This window comes from Neolamprologus multifasciatus, chromosome 9 (genome assembly GCF_963576455.1).
Source record: "Neolamprologus multifasciatus chromosome 9, fNeoMul1.2, whole genome shotgun sequence".
Classification (NCBI taxonomy): Eukaryota; Metazoa; Chordata; class Actinopteri; order Cichliformes; family Cichlidae; genus Neolamprologus; species Neolamprologus multifasciatus.
Window position 1 is genome coordinate 1,691,666 of NC_140447.1, and position 19,363 is coordinate 1,711,028.

The following is a 19,363-nucleotide window of genomic DNA, read 5'->3' on the forward strand; positions in this document are numbered from 1 at the left end:
ACATGCCCCCTACATCTACTCTTAGTCCACATGTTGGTCCTTTAACAGAGAAAGCACAGGAAGGAGCCCTGTGACAGATTATTGTTTTATCTGCAGTGATCTGAGTACAGTTGACACAATTGTACATTTTTTGCTGCATGTTTATCGTCTGAGGCTCTGTTCATGGACACAATTTCTAAGAGTCCAAAATGTTTTGAATCCATTTAAAACATTAAAACAATCTCTCCATACTGCCACTTTCCCACCAACGAAATCAAGCGAAAGACCAGTTTTAAAACATGTAAACCTCCAAACAAGTCTTCAGCGCAATCACAGCTCACAGTTTATAAACCATTTCCCCCATAATAAACCATCATAACCCCTGGGCTATTTTTCTTTACATTTCCACCTGAGAAAGCCTCCAATGCACTCTGTCACAGCTCAGCGACTGCGAGGCCAAAATGAACAACCGTGGGCTCTGTGCTTCCGCGACACTTGGGAAAATTTGAAATACAATAAGACCCCAGGTCCCCATCACGGGGTCGGGGAAAGATCAGAAAAAGTCAACGCACAAATATATATTTACCGCATATCAAAAATATACACAGGCAATGAATAACATCCTGATAAAGAGAAGTCACTCGGTTTGTGAATGTGTTCTAAAGATTCTCAGCCTGCAACTCTGCAGAATATGATGTTACACAAATGATGCACTTTAGTCCTAGTAGCACTAGGTGGTCTCTTCGCTGAGTGCATCACTCTACTACCTTTTAAAATGGCAGCTGTTTGAGTTCTATTAACAGACACAGGCTGGCCTTGGTACAGGTATCTCCAGGAGACCAAATATTGCCAGGGCGCCTTGGTGTTCAGTGCTTTTGGTGCATTATTAAGGGCGACCGTGGCTCAGGGGGGTTGGGAAGCACATCTGTAACTGGAAGGTCGCCGGTTCGATCCCCGGCCTCTCTGTCCTGGTCGTTGTGTCCTTGGGCAAGACACTCTACCCTGCCGCCTACTGGTGATGGCGCGATATGGCAGCCTCGCTTCTGTCAGTCTGCCCCAGGGCAGCTGTGGCTACAACCGTAGCTGCCTCCACCAGTGTGTGAATGTGAGAGTGAATGAATAGTGGCATTGTAAAGCGCTTTGGGTGCCTTGAAAAGCGCTATATAAATCCAATCTATTATTATTATTTAATAACCACCTCAACAGTGACCATTCTGTGATTAGGGTTGGGTTTGGCATATACTACATGGATACATGAATTTTAATAAAACAAAAGTTATTTATCCATTTAAAATCAAGTGCTAAACACTGTGGGTGATAATGGGCTGGAAATTGCATCACAAAGAGGCGAGCATTAATCAAACCCTGACCTTAGACGGGTCACCAGGGACTCTTCAGTAGACTGCAGAATTCTAATAAAGGTGTTTCCTTCGTGTGTGAGGCGCAAGTCTTGCTTTATCCCAGACCAGAGCAGACAGTTTGTCCTTGATGGTGTTTCAGAGCTGCTAGGGCCACGTGTGCACTCTGTCCAGTCGGCCTGAGAAAACGGTTGGTGGTGCAACGGTTGGAGATCCTGCTGCTAGTCGCTCATTCAATCCAACTGTCCAGTTTCTTGGACTCATACTGCAGTGCAGAGAAGCCGCTATTGTGAGCACTGCTGAAAAAAACGAAGTCTGGCAATCGGTGGAGCAATGCACCACTTAGACAGAACTTATGCATATCGAATTTCTGTATACACAAGTGCAATATATAGCACCTCGAGGTAACTGTTGTTATGGTTTTGGCACTAAAATAAAATAGAATTGAACTGAATAATGTGTTGGTTATAGACGGCACTGAGTTTAATACTGCTGACATGTTTAAGCTTAACTTATATTTCAACAACAACAGCAAAAAAAGAGAAAACTGTGCTTCTGTGGCTACACAAATGACCTGATTTAGCATTTTGTTAGAAGTTAATTCTAGTGCTTTACAAAAAATACCCATTACCAAATCCTGCTGCATAGTAAACGTTAGATCTGATGCAGGCAGAAACTCCTTTCCTTACTGACTTGAGTGGACCTGGGAATGCTTCAGAAGAACTGAGTTTTACTATTAAATATTACATAAATTTCTGGATTTGTGTTACATTTTTCAGTGTCTACATGTCAGCCTGAATCCACTTTCTACTTATTCACTGAATGTATATTTGTAGGAATAGTCGATACGATCCCTCTGCAGTGTTGCCTCTGGGTAACACACCTACTTTCACACTCACAAAGTCATCTGATTTTGTCTTTCTTTTATTTCTAGAAGGACTGAAGTATTATAAAATCTGATCATGTTAGTTGTTTTACATGCTAGAGCATCTAGGAGGAGACGCACGTGCTAACTGAAACCACACATCTAAATATAACATAAATGCTCAAACACTGAAATATGAGTCACTCTTTTGAAGAGGGTTACAAAGTTACGACTTGACAGAATGTTGCAGAGTAATACTAAAGTAATGTAACTAGCAGTGTAATGAGTTACCTATCCAATATGTACGTTTAAAAAATGCATTATTTATTTTCTCTATGAAGGAACCCAACACTGATCCCACAGGAAGCTCCACAATGATAGAAAATGACTTTCAAACAGCACTGCAGCGTGGTGGAACAATAACCAGCCCAGTCTTATATGTTCACATGTAAAACAATCACAAAGAAGCAGTGCATTTGTTACATTCTGCACATGTTTTAAACTGTATTTAGGATGCCTGTTTCCTACCTGGAACACATACGTTCCTCTAAGTTACCTGACGCTTTGTGGCTGAACTGCGGTGCTGCGCAAACACTTCCACTTTGCAACAATACCCTCAACTGTGGATCATTTAGGATGGAAGAAATTTTACAGACTGAATTGTTACAATGGTGACAATCTACTACAGACTCAGGCTCAAATTCAGTGCCTATACACAGGTCTGTATAATCCAGCACCTCGAAATGCAGTCTACATTCACAAACAGACTGACTTAATTCACAAACAAGAAGTGTAGTTCATATAATGTGTTTCTGTGTATATGTCCTTGCTTCTTTTATTTCCACATTTTTTCCATCCTTTACCACTATTGTAAAACTTGTCACACAATAAAAGCCACAGGCAATAACTGCATATTTGCATTAAAAGAATAAAAGCTCACAGTAGAATAATTGTGCGGATAAGAATTAAACCTGGGTCGTTAAGAGTTGAAGATAAAGTGTCCGCCCACCTCCCCTCCCTCTGCACTATTTCAGCACTGAGCTGCTGTCTGTCTTCTCGAGTCTTTTCATATCATCCTTTCAAACATCCGAGTCTTACTTTCCGTGCGTGCAGCTTGGATTTCCATAAACATTTGCATTCTAAGACATTGTGTTCATTTCCTCTAAATTTCCAGGAGACCAAGTGACTTCGTTCTCTATTACTCTCTCTCTCACACACACACACACACTGCCATTCAAAGTGAAACACTGCATGCCACACACACACACACACAGCAGCTTTCATTCACACAGCCATCCCTGATAAGAAATATGGGTAACAATGTGATGTCTGCATCAATAGGCCACTTCAACCCAACATCCAAGAGTCATGTGGGATCAAACCCACATCAAAGCCTGGCCGACGCTGCTATGAGAGCCGGGCAACAATGGAACAATAATTAAAGCCACATGGATATCCAGCTACCTCCCGTCACACACGTCTCTCGCTTCCCCTTTGTCATAGAAATGTACAGATCACCGTTTGATGTCGATACAACAGGCCTCGCACGTCGCGAAACGCAGCTCCTCACCACACAACATGGAAGCAAATCATTTCCATCCATTTGAATGCAGTAAACACTCTCATTCACTAAGCAGCCGATCATTATTTGCTGTCATAAGCAGCAGTAATGCAGCAGCAATACATAACAAAATGCCAAAGAGCACTGTTAAATGAGGCAGCGTGCAGGAATATGCTTTGGCTGTATTGATTCAGCCACTTTTTATCCATCCATGAATAGTTGGGCTCATTTACTTCATTTATCATGTAATTAATATCCAGAACGAGCTCGTTTTTTTCCCCTTTCCCACCCTCCACTTTTTTCTTTGATTAATGCTCTTACTTTTTCTTCTTGATGGGGCTGCGTCCTGCTTGGAGTGCGGAGGGCTTTTTTTTTTAACTGTTTCAGGGGAAAGTTGGAAGCCCAAGTAGTCAAACTGAACTTAGAGCCACGGATTGAAAAGTTATGGAAATGAGAAATGTTTAACAAAGGTATCAAGGTAACAGAAAGTTCCAGAAAAGAAAACAAATACCCCAAAACTTAATGTTCTGTCGGCTATAGAGGAACTGGGTTTGATAACATAAGGTGCTTGTGCGTAATAGCGGGGGATACAAACTGGATGCCCTTATTTCCTTCATGAGTGGGTGCGCTCCAAGCAAGCCTCACAGCTCTTGACAGGGAAAGGGCACGCGCCGAGAGAGATGTAGAGAGAGAGAGGGGGAGAGATCCCCTTGTACCTCTTGAGCATCGATGTCCTCCTCGCTGTCACTCGGCTCCGGCGCTTTCACGAACCACCACTGGATCTCCAAATACACGGAGGCGGTTCCGCTTTGGAACGCGCACGCCATTTCTATGTTTTGACCCTCTTTGACGGTCATGTTGGAGGGCAGGTCCGTGAACCGACCTGCGGATGAGAGAAGGAGCGGGGGGAGGAGGGGGTGAGGCGGGGGTAATAATGATGAGGCTAGTTTGTGCGTCGTCTACACGCGCGGAATCACTCGAGTCTCGGCCGCAGCAGCTGCGTTACTGAGGCACACGTTTGACGAAAGGTGCCTTCTTGTTTTTAATTAGAGAGCCCCCCCACCCCACCCCCCAATCCCCAGCACCACCATCACCACCGTCACATATAATGACGCGTCTTCATCTGGAATTTACGTAACGCACGCCTGCTACATTATTCACAAACTAAATTGGAGCAGCCATGCCCCCCCCCCCCGCCCCCAAAAAAAAGCCTTTCCTATTATACATGGTGGAGCTAAAAATCCCAACTAAGCTTCGTGGTGTATGCCTGAGTGTGATTCAGTCCACGGGTGTTTTTTTAAAGCACAGATTGATAAAAGAGTTTGGTTTGAAGGGGCTGTAGCCTTCTGTGGAGCGGTGACGACGTGACATTTGTAAACTTTTAAACCAAACCGTCGTTTACGTCCTTTCCGACAAACTCCCGTTGAACAGTTTAGAGCTTTGTAGCTGCGATGTGGCCAAAGGCAGCGTGAGAGAGCCCGCACCGACGCAGTTTGAAAGTGGCGAGCGACACGAAGCAGCCACACGGAATCCGGAGCGTCAGCTTTTCAGGAGCGCGGACAGACGCAGGCAGCTGCAGCTGTCCGCGGTGCTGAAAGCTCCTCATGAAAGGCAGCCTTTAAGACAAGTTTTATCTCCCCATCAAGCGTCGCCGTGAAAGAGATGCAAGGGGGGGGAAGAGGGGGAAGGAGCCCCCCCTTCTCTTCCGAACGCGACGTGAAACGACTTGATCTGAAACAATCACCAGTTGCATTTTTTTCGCCATCAGCTTCAGGAGAAACATTCATTCTGAGATCGCTTTCTCTTTCTTTTTTCTCCAGTCACTTAAAAATTCCCTTCACAACAGCGTCTTTTCCCCGTTTGCCGCCAGCAAAGCTGCGCACTTTTAACACTTTCTCCCACCAGTGCAGGGCAGCAAAGCCAGACACGATCGCGCTCGCACGCCAACATTGTTTTTCCCCCGTTTTGGTTAAGAAAATATGTCATCCTTACCTTCAAAAGAGAATCCGAATTGAACGCAAAATCCGGTTAGGAAAACAAATCCAACAGTATCGTGTGAGGTCCACATCATTCCAAGATCAAGGGGCTCGTTTTTCTTTTTACATCAGCCGGAGGAGGATAGAAAAAAGACGAATCTTTCCAAGGGGGCGAAGAGGGGGGAAAAATCCTGCACACCAGCAAAATCAAACAGTTGCTGGGCGAGTGTGTTTAAACGGAGATTTCAGAAGGCTGAACATGCTGGAAAGCTACAGCTTGTCGTTGCCGAAGTTCTGTTTTTTCTCCTTCTCTTTCTCTATGCCTCTCTGCGGGAGAGACTGTCGACTGCCTGGTTGCACTGAAGTCTGTGAAATAACCGTGTTGCGGTCTTCTTCTGCGCTACCAGAGAGACGTCAGTCTAGTGGATCACTGTGGCATCCACACTCTCCCCACACCTCTGCAAATCTAGTCCTCATCCGGCCCTTTTTCCTGTCACCTTGACCGCTTAATTTAAACAAAAGCAGCACCGCGCGTTTGCTTTACAGTTACTACTTTTTAACGAGCTTATTTTATTTGCACATTTTTGCAAATGATGCCCAAATGATGCGAATACAGATTTTTTAAAGGTCCTGCTTATTCACAAAACTTCAGTTTTGTGAAAGAGAAGCTTAAAGTTTGTCTAACATGCACAAGAGCGCGTGTTAAATGTGGGTGTGTCGAAATCTGGTGCACTCACGCAGTCAGGAGTTCGTCTAAATATTGTAGCTTCACAAGTGAGCAAATAAGAAAGATGACAGTTTGGAGGTGGGTCATGGCAGGGCAAGCACAACATGTCCCGAGTCATTAAGCGAAAAGAGAGCCTGCTGGAGTATGCTAGTCTCCCGGAAAGAGTGAGAACATTTTGGCCTTTGATGCAGTGCCTACATATGGTGGCACCGCTAATGTCTGCTCATAACGTGAATGGAGATCATTCATCCTTTGGGGAGGCTGACAGGTGTGTTTAGATCGACTGGCATAAAGTCAGAATTCAGCAGTGATGGGAATAATGGCGTTACTAACGGCGTTACTTTTTTCAGTAACGTGTAATCTAACTAATTACTGTTTCTATCGTTACAACGCCGTGTAACAGAAAGGAAAAGATAACGTGCATATTTCCACGAGAGAAATCCCACGCCTGGACCATCGTTGACCGCCGCCATGATTCTAGCCTACGCCACAGCGTCATGTGCGCTTTTTACATCCAACACAAAAACTGCAGTCGTGGTGCTTTCGATTGTACTCAGAGCAGAAATTCTGCCTTCCAAACAGAGATTGACAGACCACGTGACATTCACGCATTGCATTGTGGGTATGAGTGGCAACAAAATCAAAACACTCCATCAAGCACTAGCATTTCCAGCACTGGTAATCATTAATTCTGCGGTTTTAATCCCTATTTGCATTTTATTTGGTCCAAAAACAGTTATGTACAAAACGACGGAGAACACGGCAGCTCCGTACAGAGACAGAGTCACGCAAAGGCAAAAAAAAAGTACGAGGAAAAGATCAAAGGAGTGAAAGGCTCAGACGCATACGAGCATACAGAGTGGAGTAAGTACTGCCCATCACGCACATATTTATTATTATATGGTCCTAAGTGTGAGTGCATACAGTCACAAAATGTTTAGTAACTTCAGATCCCTGCAACAAGCCCAGCTCCAGTTTACTTTGGTGATTTGGACGATTCCATCTCACAGCTGTTGTTACATTTCTTTTTCTTTATCTCCTTGTACAGGCCATCGCATGTATTTGTCGTTTCAGGTTGTAGTGTTACACAACATTCTCAGATCTAATAGAAATAAAATAAGTGTTTCATAATTCACTCAATTTATTGTCTTTATTTAGACATGGCATTATTGTTTCATTCTGTTATAGAATCTCACAAGAAAGAGTCAAAATTGTAAAAATCCATCGTGTTTTATTAGCTGCTTCGGTGAAAAACTAATCAACAATGCAAAAAACCCCCAAAACATATCAAAACAACATACTGGAAAACAGTTATTCATCACTTGATTGCTTCAATACAACACTTGGGCACATGTATGCGGGACTTTTCGTGGGTGTTTTGATCTCGCTCTCTCTTTTAACCGATCAAATCTCGCTGTGGTAGCAGCTTTAAACTCGGTCTGACCCAGGTTGATAGAGGGGCCCAGTCTGGATCACATTCCTGCATTTTGTAGGCTGGTTTTCCTACAAAACACAACAAACATTAGCCCGCAAAGCCACAGTGAACAAAGCAGCATAGCGCAATGAATTCAATTCAAATCAATATAAGACTTATTTGTAACCTACATCAACAATCATGTTGTGATAAATTACGTAATAACTACAACTGAAGACTGACCTTTGTGGAAATGCTTGGAGCAGACTAACATGTGAGCTGGAATGTTCTGGGATGTTATATTGGGTCTTCGAATGGCTGCAATCCAGGCCATCCGTCGGCTCTTTGTTACTTCGGAAACGTGGCTTGAACAATTTCTCTTCAACGATGGAATCCGATAAAAAACGATCTCTTTCCGTGGCTGTCATGCGACCGGCTATTGCAGTTAATAAAACAACAGCTTCTTGCCATTTTTTGTGTTTGTTTTTATCGCTGTGTGACTGTTTTCATGTGAAAGCCTGCGTGCGCTAGTACCGCTTGCCACTCGTACCTACAATTCTTTGCGGTTTTACCCCGGAAATAACGTCACATTTTCAATCTCTATAGGAAGATGTAGGTAACACCAGACTGCAGATGAGCTGCATACAGGGCTGGACTGGGACAAAAAATTATAGGAAAAATCACAAAGCCTTTGAATGAAAACAAACGCTGTTGTGACAGTGATGTTCACTGTTTTGATGATACAGTGGGGCAAAAAAGTATTTAGTCAGCCACCGATTGTGCAAGTTCCCCCACTTAAAATGATGACAGAGGTCAGTAATTTGCACCAGAGGTACACTTCAACTGTGAGAGACAGAATGTGAAAAAAAATCCATGAATTCACATGGTAGGATTTGTAAAGAATTTATTCGTAAATCAGGGTGGAAAATAAGTATTTGGTCACCTCAAACAAGGAAAATCCCTGGCTCTCACAGACCTGTAACGTCTTCTGTAAGAAGCTTTTCTGTCCCCCACTCGTTACCTGTATGAATGGCACCTGTTTGACCTCATCATCTGTATAAAAGACACCTGTCCACAGCCTCAACCAGTCAGACTCCAAACTCCGCCATGGCCAAGACCAAAGAGCTTTCGAAGGACACCAGGAAAAGAATTGTAGACCTGCACCAGACTGGGAAGAGTGAATCTACAATAGGCAAGCAGCTTGGTGTGAAAAAATCAACTGTGGGAGCAATCATCAGAAAATGGAAGACATACAAGACCACTGATAATCTCCCTCGATCTGGGGCTCCACGCAAGATCTCATCCCGTGGGGTCAAAATGATCATGAGAACGGTGAGCAAAGATCCCAGAACCACACGGGGGGACCTGGTGAATGACCTGCAGAGAGCTGGGACCAAAGTAACAAAGGTCACCATCAGTAACACACTACAACGGCAGGGAATCAAATCCCGCAGTGCCAGACGTGTTCCGCTGCTGAAGCCAGTGCATGTCCAGGCCCGTCTGAAGTTTGCCAGAGAGCACATGGATGATACAGCAGAGGATTGGGAGAATGTCATGTGGTCAGATGAAACCAAAGTAGAACTTTTTGGTATAAACTCAACTCGTCGTGTTTGGAGGAAGAAGAATACTGAGTTGCATCCCAAGAACACCATACCTACTGTGAAGCATGGGGGTGGAAACATCATGCTATGGGGCTGTTTTTCTGCCAAGGGGACAGGACGACTGATCCGTGTTAAGGACAGAATGAATGGGGCCAAGTATCGTGAGATTTTGAGCCAAAACCTCCTTCCATCAGTGAGAACTTTGAAGATGAAACGAGGCTGGGTCTTCCAACATGACAATGATCCAAAACACACCGCCCGGGCAACAAAGGAGTGGCTCCGTAAGAAGCATTTGAAAGTCCTGGAGTGGCCTAGCCAGTCTCCAGACCTCAACCCCATAGAAAATCTGTGGCGGGAGTTGAAAGTCCGTGTTGCTCGGCGACAGCACCAAAACATCACTGCTCTTGAGAAGATCTGCATGGAGGAATGGGCCAAAATACCAGCTACTGTGTGTGCAAACCTGGTAAAGACCTATAGTAAACGTTTGACCTCTGTTATTGCCAACAAAGGTTATGTTACAAAGTATTGAGTTGTATTTTTGTTATTGACCAAATACTTATTTTCCACCCTGATTTACGAATAAATTCTTTACAAATCCTACCATGTGAATTCATGGATTTTTTTTTCACATTCTGTCTCTCACAGTTGAAGTGTACCTCTGGTGCAAATTACTGACCTCTGTCATCATTTTAAGTGGGGGAACTTGCACAATCGGTGGCTGACTAAATACTTTTTTGCCCCACTGTATATATGCATCAATCTATCAATCATTTGTTGTAAGATTCAGATAAATATTTTTTAAAAGGTAGATTTTTTAAACGAGAATAAGTATATCTTTGTGAAAAACTGATCAGCTGATCATTGATCATTGATCAGTTTCATGATTGAAGTAGAAACAGGAGAGGGAGGGGGAGAGAATGAGAGAAGAAGAGGCAGCTGTGCAGCAAAGACACAGAATAAATCCAGCTTTGTGTCTTTTTCATTGTAGCTGAAGTACGGGGAAAACTGTTCCTTTTCACCTCAATACAAAACACGTAATATTTTCTCTGAATACAAGACAATTCCGTTTTTTAGGGGACGGCTGGCAACTCTACTAACTAACCTTATGAACAAGTTATAGTGCACAGAAACTATTTTTTTGGAGTGGCACAAATAATTTGTGTGGCATCTTATTGAATGCAAAACAGCTGATGGTTCTGTAAATAGTTTGAAATGGTTATTACAAAAGGGTAAAAGGTAAATGGCTGCAAATGACTTGTTTGCAAAACTTGTGCGTATGATTTTAAAATTCACACTTTATATTTGCATTTAAAGTTATGAAATATGATTCAATAAACATGTTTGTGGTTACAGTAAAAAATCTAACTTTTTCTACTCAGATTTTGATTTTTGTCTGATTTTAGATCAATTGTGTTAATACAGTAGTCAAAATGAAAACATAACTGTAAATTCAGACACGTGAGGCTGTGCTGAAAACAATGATACCAAACAAGGCAAAGTAAATAGTTTTTAAAGGTGAAATGTGGAGGAAACATCAAAAGTAGTTAAAAATGGCCAATTATGACCTGGAAAAAATGTTAAACAATTTCTTTAAAAGTAACACAATAGTTACTTTTCAAGTAATTAATTACCTTTAGAATCTTGTAACTCAGTTACTAACTATGTTACTTTTTTTGAAGAAGTAACTAGTAACTATGATTAATTATTTTGGGGCGATCGTGGCTCAAGAGTTAGGAGTTTGCCTTGTAATCACAAGGTTGCCGGTTCGAGCCCCAGCTCTGACAGTCTCGGTCGTTGTGTCCTTGGGCAAGACACTTCACCCGTTGCCTACTGGTGGTGGTCAGAGGGCCCGGTGGCGCCAGTGTCCGGCAGCCTCGCCTCTGTCAGTGCGCCCCAGGGTGGCTGTGGCTACAATGTAGCTGTCATCACCAGTGTGTGAATGTGTAGATGACTGGATATGTAAAGCGCTTTGGGGTCCTTAGGGACATGAAAAGCGCTATATAAATACAGGCCATTTACCATTTTCTTTTTCAAAGTAACTTGAAACACTGGAATTAATTTTGCAATAGTTGCCTGTTCACAGTGTGCTACAGTTTTTTCTCAGTCACCTTGGTATTTTCCCCACGAGTTGAAATTCTCAATCGGTAAAACCTGTTTCTTAAAAAATGAATCAAGACATTACAGATGATACGTCAAAGGCTGCTGCTCTCCCAATGTTCCTCCGACAACCTGTCAATCACAGCAATAAAGATGTTTGGTCATTTGTTTGAAACACAGTCTTAACAGTGAGGCCTGATTATTTTCACTCACATTTACACAGAATTCCTTCCTTTGTAAAGACGAAGAGCACAAACATGTCCATGTATCGCTGCAGAACAACTTGTTGCCCTGTTTGATAAGGAGCGAGTGGAAGCAGCAAAAAAATAGACACATTACATGTGCGTCACAGATGGCTGCAGAACTACAAAAACTAACTGTGTTGCCATTGTGACTCTAAAATAATGCTTTAAAACATATAAAGCTGAGGCTATAGTCCCACACAATTACACAAATCCATATCGTAATCAGCATACACACATGACCTTTTTTTTGTACTCTTGGGTATGAACACAAAACCAACAACAGAAAGAAATGTTAAAAAAAAGCCCCCAAAAGACTTCAAAGACTTCAAAGTAGAAATGGAGGGTACAGTGCTGTAAGCCTCACTGCTCATCACTGCCTTTGTTACCTGTTGAAGATCAGGCTGCTGGGCTCAGCATGCACTCAGTTATAACATCACTCTGGGTTCTTCTCTAGCTTTATATTACCATACTGTCTGTGCAGATGCTTGCAATGAGCTGATGCAGTGTTAGCAGTATAATGCCACTGTTTCTGTCATGGGCCCAGTTTGCACTTTACCATCCTGATCTTGTTTTCGTGCAATGAATAAAGAAATGTCCACATTTCCACTCTGCAAAAGTTGTATAGACTGCTCTGCCATATTCCTCATCCCAGCACATGTGAAATAAGCAGTTTTTAGTGCAGGAAAAGAAAAAAAAGGTATGTTTGATCCTTATTTTATTGTATTTTCCATCCATTCATCCATCTTCATCCGCTTTATCTGGGGCCGGGTCGCGGGTGCAGCAGCCTAAACAGAGAAGCCCAGACCTCCCTCTCCCCAGCCACCTCCTCCAGCTTATCCGGGGGAACACCAAGGCGTTCCCAGGCCAGCCGAGAGATATAATCTCTCCAGCGTGTCCTGGGTCCGCCCCAGGGCCTCCTCCCGGTGGGACATGCCCGGAACACCTCACCCAGGAGGCGCCCAGGAGGCATCCTTGTCAGATGCCCGAACCACCTCAGCTGACTCCTTTCGATGTGGAGCAGCAGCGGCTCTACTCTGAGCCCCTCCTGGATGGCGAGCTTGTATTTTATTGTATTGTATTGAATTTTATTTTATTCTTCTTCCACAGCATGTCTTTATCCTGTCTTCCTTCTCTCACCCCAACCGGTTGCTGCATATGGCCCCGCCCCTCCCTGAGCCTGGTTCTGCTGGAGGTTTCTTCCTGTTAAAAGGGAGTTTTTCCTTCCCACTGTCGCCAAAGTGCTTGCTCATAGGGGGTCATATGATTGTTGGGTTTTTCTCTATATGTATTATTGTAGAGTTGAACTTCCAATGGCCTCGAGGCGACTGTTGTTGTGTTTTGTTGCTGTATAAATCAATCAATCAATCAATCAATCAATTAAATGAATTATTTTGTTCTGCAGGTAACTGAAGAATCTTTGTAATGCAAGTAACAACATAACTGTAATGTTTTTACTGAATATATTACAATAACACATTACATTGCTGTCTTACTAAAAAGTAATGAGATTACTGTACAGGGCACAAAACAACTATGAAACATGGACAATGATTTAAATGATTATATTTATATCTTACACTTTACTTACATAATGTGAAGGTTCGTTATGTGGATGTTTCCTTTACTCTCTGCACACCTCGACAACAACAAAACACTTCCTGTACATCCCTCATGATACTTCACTGGCCAATCAGAAGCCGGGAAATCCTATACTCGGATAAATGCACGGAAACTAACTAGGTAGATTCAACACATACTTGTTACTGTTTTGAAAGTGCACGTGCAAACATTCAGATATGTAAACATGTAACCACCAAATGGGTAAATAACTAGCTCTATAACCCTCATAAACAGCTCTTCGTTTATCAAACGAACAACAACATGCTTTATTAAAAGATCCCAGCTCCCAGGGCAGCATGTTGAATGTGTCTGGTCTACAATTTGAACGCAGATAATATTTCTTTTTCAGCTTCTGACAGGGGGCATGTAAGACATACTCGAAGCTCAACTTGAAGTTCACATTAACCAAATCACACAATTTTTGTTCTGTGCCTTTAAGTGATTTTTATAACAGCTACACTCACACAGTCACCTCTAATGGATGCACCTGGACTGCAGGAGGCAGTGACTGAACAGCCGATCCTTCCATTAGTAGATGACCTGCTAAACTTCCTGAACCTAATGAAATACAAGTTCTTTCTAGATGTGGCGTTCCATTTATTGGCCGCAGATTCGGGTCGTCCAGCGATTCTGCAATGTTTTGCTACTTTAGTATACTATTGTACACAGCAAAGTGCTGTTATATAAATGCCACACAATTCATTCTCATAACATAATATGTTTTGTTCTTAGTTGTTAGACGGTTAACTAAGAAGATTTATTTTACATAAAATGTCACAGAAGAATATTTACTCATTTATATCTTTTCAGTTGTTGGTCTTGTGTTGGATTTTTTTCTCCCATATAGTGATTCATAACTGGGAGCTGAAGTGAGTGTTTATACTGTTATAGTGAAAAGTTGAATTTAGAAAATCTAGTTGATTAAATTCTGTACTGTACATTTCATATATGCACTGTGTGTTTAGATGCCCTATGAAGATAATCAAGAACATTTATCATGGTTTCATAATCGTGCTCAAGGTTCTACCTAATATATATACATATACATATATATATGTATATGTATATCCGGTGTGGCACGTGCCACCGTGCTGCCTATATATATATATATATATATATATATATATATATATATATATGTATGTATGTATGTATGTGTGTGTGTGTATATATATATATATATATATATATATATATATATATATATATATATATATATATATATATATATATATATACATATATATATACATATACATATATATATATGTGTATATATATATATATATATATATATATATACACACACATATATACACACACATATATATATATATAGGCAGCACGGTGGCACGGTGGTTAGCACTGTTGCCGCACAGCAAGAAGGTCCTGAGTTCAATTCCACCATCAGGGTCTTTCTGTGTGGAGTTTGCATGTTCTCCCCGTGTTTGCGTGGGTACTCCGGCTTCCTCCCACCGTCCAAAGACATGCAGCTTGTGGGGATAGGTTAATTGGAAAATCCAAATTGCCACTAGGTGTGAATGTGCGAGTGAATGTGAGTGCGAATGGTTGTCTGTCCCTGTGTGTTAGCCCTGCAACAGACTGGCGACCTGTCCAGGGTGTACCCCGCCTCTCGCCCTATTACAGCTGGGATAGGCTCCAGCGCCCCCCGCGACCCTGAAAAGGATAAGCGGAGATGGATGGATGGATGGATATATATATATATATACACACACATATATATATATATATATATATATATATATATATATATATATATGTGTATATACACATATATATATGTATATGTGTATATATATATATATATATATATGTCACGTCCGGTGTGGCAGATGTGTGGAATATATTAGGACCCAAAATGCGGCAGCTCAGGTGCAGGTGAGTATTTATTAAACAAAAGGAAATACAAACAACAATGTCACTGGGAACATAAAACTAGAACCTAAACTGGGTAAAACTAACAAAACAAACCAGAAATGAAGATGCAGGGAGGTCCGGGGAAATACATACAGAGAGACGCAGGGAGACCGAGCGGAAACAACACAGACGAACCAGCAACGAGGACGAGGTAACACACACTATAAATACACACGGCAGGAATCAGGGGATGGGAAACAGGAGGGGAACACACCTGGAATACATGACAACTGACGAGGCAGGGGAAACGTAAACAGAACACACTGACATAAGACAGAGCCCTTCAAAGTAAAACAGGAAACACATACACGTAATGACACAGACTCAGAGACGCGGACTAAACACAGAGACCTACTACACTAAGGGAATGCACAAGCAGGGAAGACACCTAAACCCTAGAAAATACAAAACCATCAAAAGTAGAAGTACATAACCAAAAACACTGGGTCACCGACCCAGGACTATGACAATATACATATATATATATATATATGTATATATATTCAGTTCTATAATTTTTAAGTTGTTATTTAATATATATTTATACAACATTCGTTTGACCTTCATATTTTAAATTGCATTTTCAGAGTACCTCACCAAGAAAGTTAATTATTGCAAGGTTATAGAAAAACTATAAAAAAGCTGAAAGCAGCAAAAATAAAGCAAATGATATAACACACAATAAAGATATTACCAAGTCCAGCTGAAGGCCAGAAACGATTTCCTCAGCTACAGAACTTACATACAAGGCCAAAAATGATATTTTTAATAAATATCCTCAGATAATATCTACAATCACTGGAGATTAGTTGAGTTATCCTTCAGAAAAATGTTATGAAATCAGGTATCACTCCTCCAGCTTTGCACGTTATTTTATCCTGTGCTGATTTTGAGACTTTGTCACAAATCATTGATACAATTATTCATTAATGTTAAATGTTTTTATAATTAACAGTGATAAGAGATTGCTGATGTTTAAACTCAGTGCTGTTTTTAATGGATCATCTGTAAGAGGCCACAGGGCAAAATCCTTCACGGTAATTCACTGTAAAAAGCTGGGAACATTTTTTAGAGGTTTGACAGCAGACCAAAACAAATAAACAGATACAGGTATGTTAAGTACAGCTCGTGGTTCAGTACCTTGTGGCACCGCCTTTAGCAGCAGTAATTAATATTTTTTCTGTTGACATTATCAGTCCGTCACATCTTTGTGGAGGTATTTTGGCTCATTCTTCTTAACAGTATTGCCTCAGTTTATTCAGGTTTGCAGGTAATCATTAGGTTGAGGTCTGCCCTTTGACTAGCCCATTTTCCTTTTATTCATTTCCTTTTATTTCCAGTCTCTTGTAGATTTGCTCCGGTGCTTTGGATCATTGTCCTGTTGCATGACCCAATTACAGCCAGCCTTTGGCTATTGGACAGATGGCCTCACATTTGGCTTTAGAAATCCTTGGTGTACAAAAGAATTCACATTTAACTCAGTGACTGCAAGATGTCCAGGCTCTTTGGCTCCAAAACACACTCAAATCCTCACCTCGCCACCACTGTGCTTTGCAGTTGTTATGAGGTGTTTGTGCTATGCTGTGTTTGGTTTTTGCCAATACTGGCATTGTGCATCAGGACCAGACATCTCCGTTTTGATCTTGTCTGAAAAAAGAACATTGTATTAGATCGCTTGTGGCTTGCTGGAACTTTGCAAATCTAAGTCATGCTCCCATGGTTTTCTTAGAGTGAAGAAGTTTTCTTCTGGCAACCTTTCCAAACAAGCAGTGTTGGGGAGTAACGGAATACATGTACCGCCGTTACGTATTTAAAATACAAAATATGAGTAACTGTATTCCGTTACAGTTACCGTTTAAAAAGGTGGTATTTAGAATACAGTTACTTTGTTGAAATAAATGGATTACACGGCGGTACTTCCCTGTTTCATATTGTGGCGGGTCAGGACTGTTTGGGTTTTGTTTGACAGCTACGTTCTGTTGTTCCAGGCGGCAGCGTTACGGTTGCCATGGTTACAGGGTGACACTCTCTCTCTCTCTGCGTGTTTCCTGGGTGAGAGAGGCCTTTTTGTTGTTGTTGTGCTAAGCTAACAGGCAGAATGCTACAGGTATAGCTCTAAAGAATGTAGCATCATGGGCAGTGTAGTCCGTGCTGCAGGGAGAATGGACTGCCATACCCGTTATGTGTCTGTGAGCGAGGGAGGGAGAAAAAGGAAAAGTACGTGCTGTCACCGAGCAGAAACGGGAGCTGGAAGCATGTAAATATAATAATAACCACTGCAGCCAAGAAGAGAGCCTGACGAGCCCAGTTGTAAGTAAGCTATTAAGACTCGACTGTACACCGTGTTCGTGTTTTCCTCTGAAACAATAAGTTCTGTTGGAGCAGCCTTTCAACGCCTCTCTCTGTCTCTGCTAGCAAAGTTGACCCAGACAACAAAGTAAAGCTAGTTTTCAGCTACGAGCCCGACACAGAACCCACCGTATTAGTCAGAGGTCCCTTTACTACGGTTCGGAGCCGCGGACCTTCAGTAACAGTAATAAATCACAGCAACAGTACATTCATGTAGTTGTAAACAGCATGATAATATATTAAGTAATCCAAAGTATTCAGAATACGTTACTCTCATTGAGTAAAGTAACAGAATACGTTACAGAATACATTTTGGGGCATGTATTCTGTATTCTGTAATGGAATACATTTTAAAAGTAACCTTCCCAACACTGCAAACAAGCCATACTTTTTTACTCTTCAATCTCTGTAGAGCTGCTGTGTCTTTTAGTTTAGTTTCTCTAAACATCGCACAGTCTGCTCTTAAGTTGAATTTGCTGAAATGTCCAATCCTGGGAAGATTGTGGCTTTCTCTTAAGACACACCTAAATGCTACAGATCTGCAAACTGGCCACACATCAGCTTTTATAAAGGTGGTTACACTAGCTGCATTTGATTGCTTAGTTTTCACAGCATGTGTCACATAATTGTATCTGTAAAATTAGACATACTAACAGAATCATTTTATTCATCTAACCTCAGATTCATCTGTAAAATTGAAAACACTCTGTTTCCAAGCTTTATTGTGTTTCTTCTAAATGTAGTGTAAATATTCTGCTGGCAGTGTAGTATATGGGGAAGCCTGATTAGCCGCACTTCAACATACAGGTTGTTTGTTGCTTTGGCTAAAATGTTTCTACTCCCATCTGCTTTGCTGGTGTGTTTACTCGCTGCGTGCGAGACAATACATTAGTATACACCTGTTGAGACTGCGTGCTGCACAGATTATAATTCAGGTTTGTTTACTGTCGGAAAAAAAGCTCATAACAGGTGTTCTATTAAAGCAACACAATGTGCTAACATCATCATTACAAAACTGAACCCACTGGATTCACCATGAATTCGAGGTCCCCCACTTTCAGACTCCATTAGTCTTCATCAAAGCTCGTCATGGAAACGTTGGTGTTTGGTCATATATCCTTAACTACACAGCTCCAACACTCTTTGTGTCGATTAAGCACTCGAATATCTATTTTTACTCTTATATTAATTCGATTTTGTCTCATTTAAGGTCTGAAATGACACCAAAATAATGATGAAGAGCTACAGCTACTAACAGGGCTACTGTGTTTGGATATAAAATGTAAAAATAATAATAATTGAGGCAGGTATGTCGATTTTTCTAAAGGTTTGAGTGTCTTAAAGGAAAGTGTGAATGGAAAAGATTACAAGCAATTCTGTAACCATTTATTGTGTTAGAGACATAAAACATACAAACCATGCCTTTATTAATACGGCACAAAACACTGTTTTTTGATTTCAAATAAATAAACATTTTGTAATTTTGATTTTTTTTTAATACATCCACCACCTAAGTATATTATTAGAGTGCAATTTGCAAAAAGGTTTGAAAAAAAAATTCTGTTAAGTAGCCTTAATATACTGAAGGCACTTTTATCACTGTGCGCTGTGATGTACAGCACCTCTTGATCTA

General features: G+C 41.4%; 1 protein-coding gene and 1 long non-coding RNA gene across 3 annotated transcripts in view; both read right to left on the bottom strand.

Moving 5' to 3' along the window:
- The window catches only part of vstm2a (V-set and transmembrane domain containing 2A), a 133,026-nt gene extending 126,531 nt beyond the window's left edge, over positions 1 to 6,495 (bottom strand). Inside the window, exons 1-2 of one of the 2 annotated variants that reach the window (XM_085173114.1) lie at positions 5,756 to 6,478; positions 4,480 to 4,646 (exon numbers count right to left, since the gene is read on the bottom strand). In XM_085173114.1, the coding sequence (XP_085029240.1) occupies positions 4,480 to 4,646; positions 5,756 to 5,834 (246 nt within the window). In that variant the 5' untranslated portion in view covers positions 5,835 to 6,478. Of the gene's footprint in view, positions 1 to 4,479; positions 4,647 to 5,755 lie in introns of both variants that reach the window. The other variant, XM_085173113.1, reaches the window with a different exon arrangement.
- Positions 6,496 to 7,879: 1,384 nt separating this feature from the next.
- LOC146510754 (uncharacterized) lies at positions 7,880 to 8,502 on the bottom strand. Its single transcript, XR_014876178.1, has 2 exons — positions 8,124 to 8,502; positions 7,880 to 7,969 (listed from the first exon to the last, which is right to left on the bottom strand). It is a non-coding gene; the product is annotated as an uncharacterized LOC146510754 (long non-coding RNA).
- Positions 8,503 to 19,363: the final 10,861 nt, after the last annotated feature.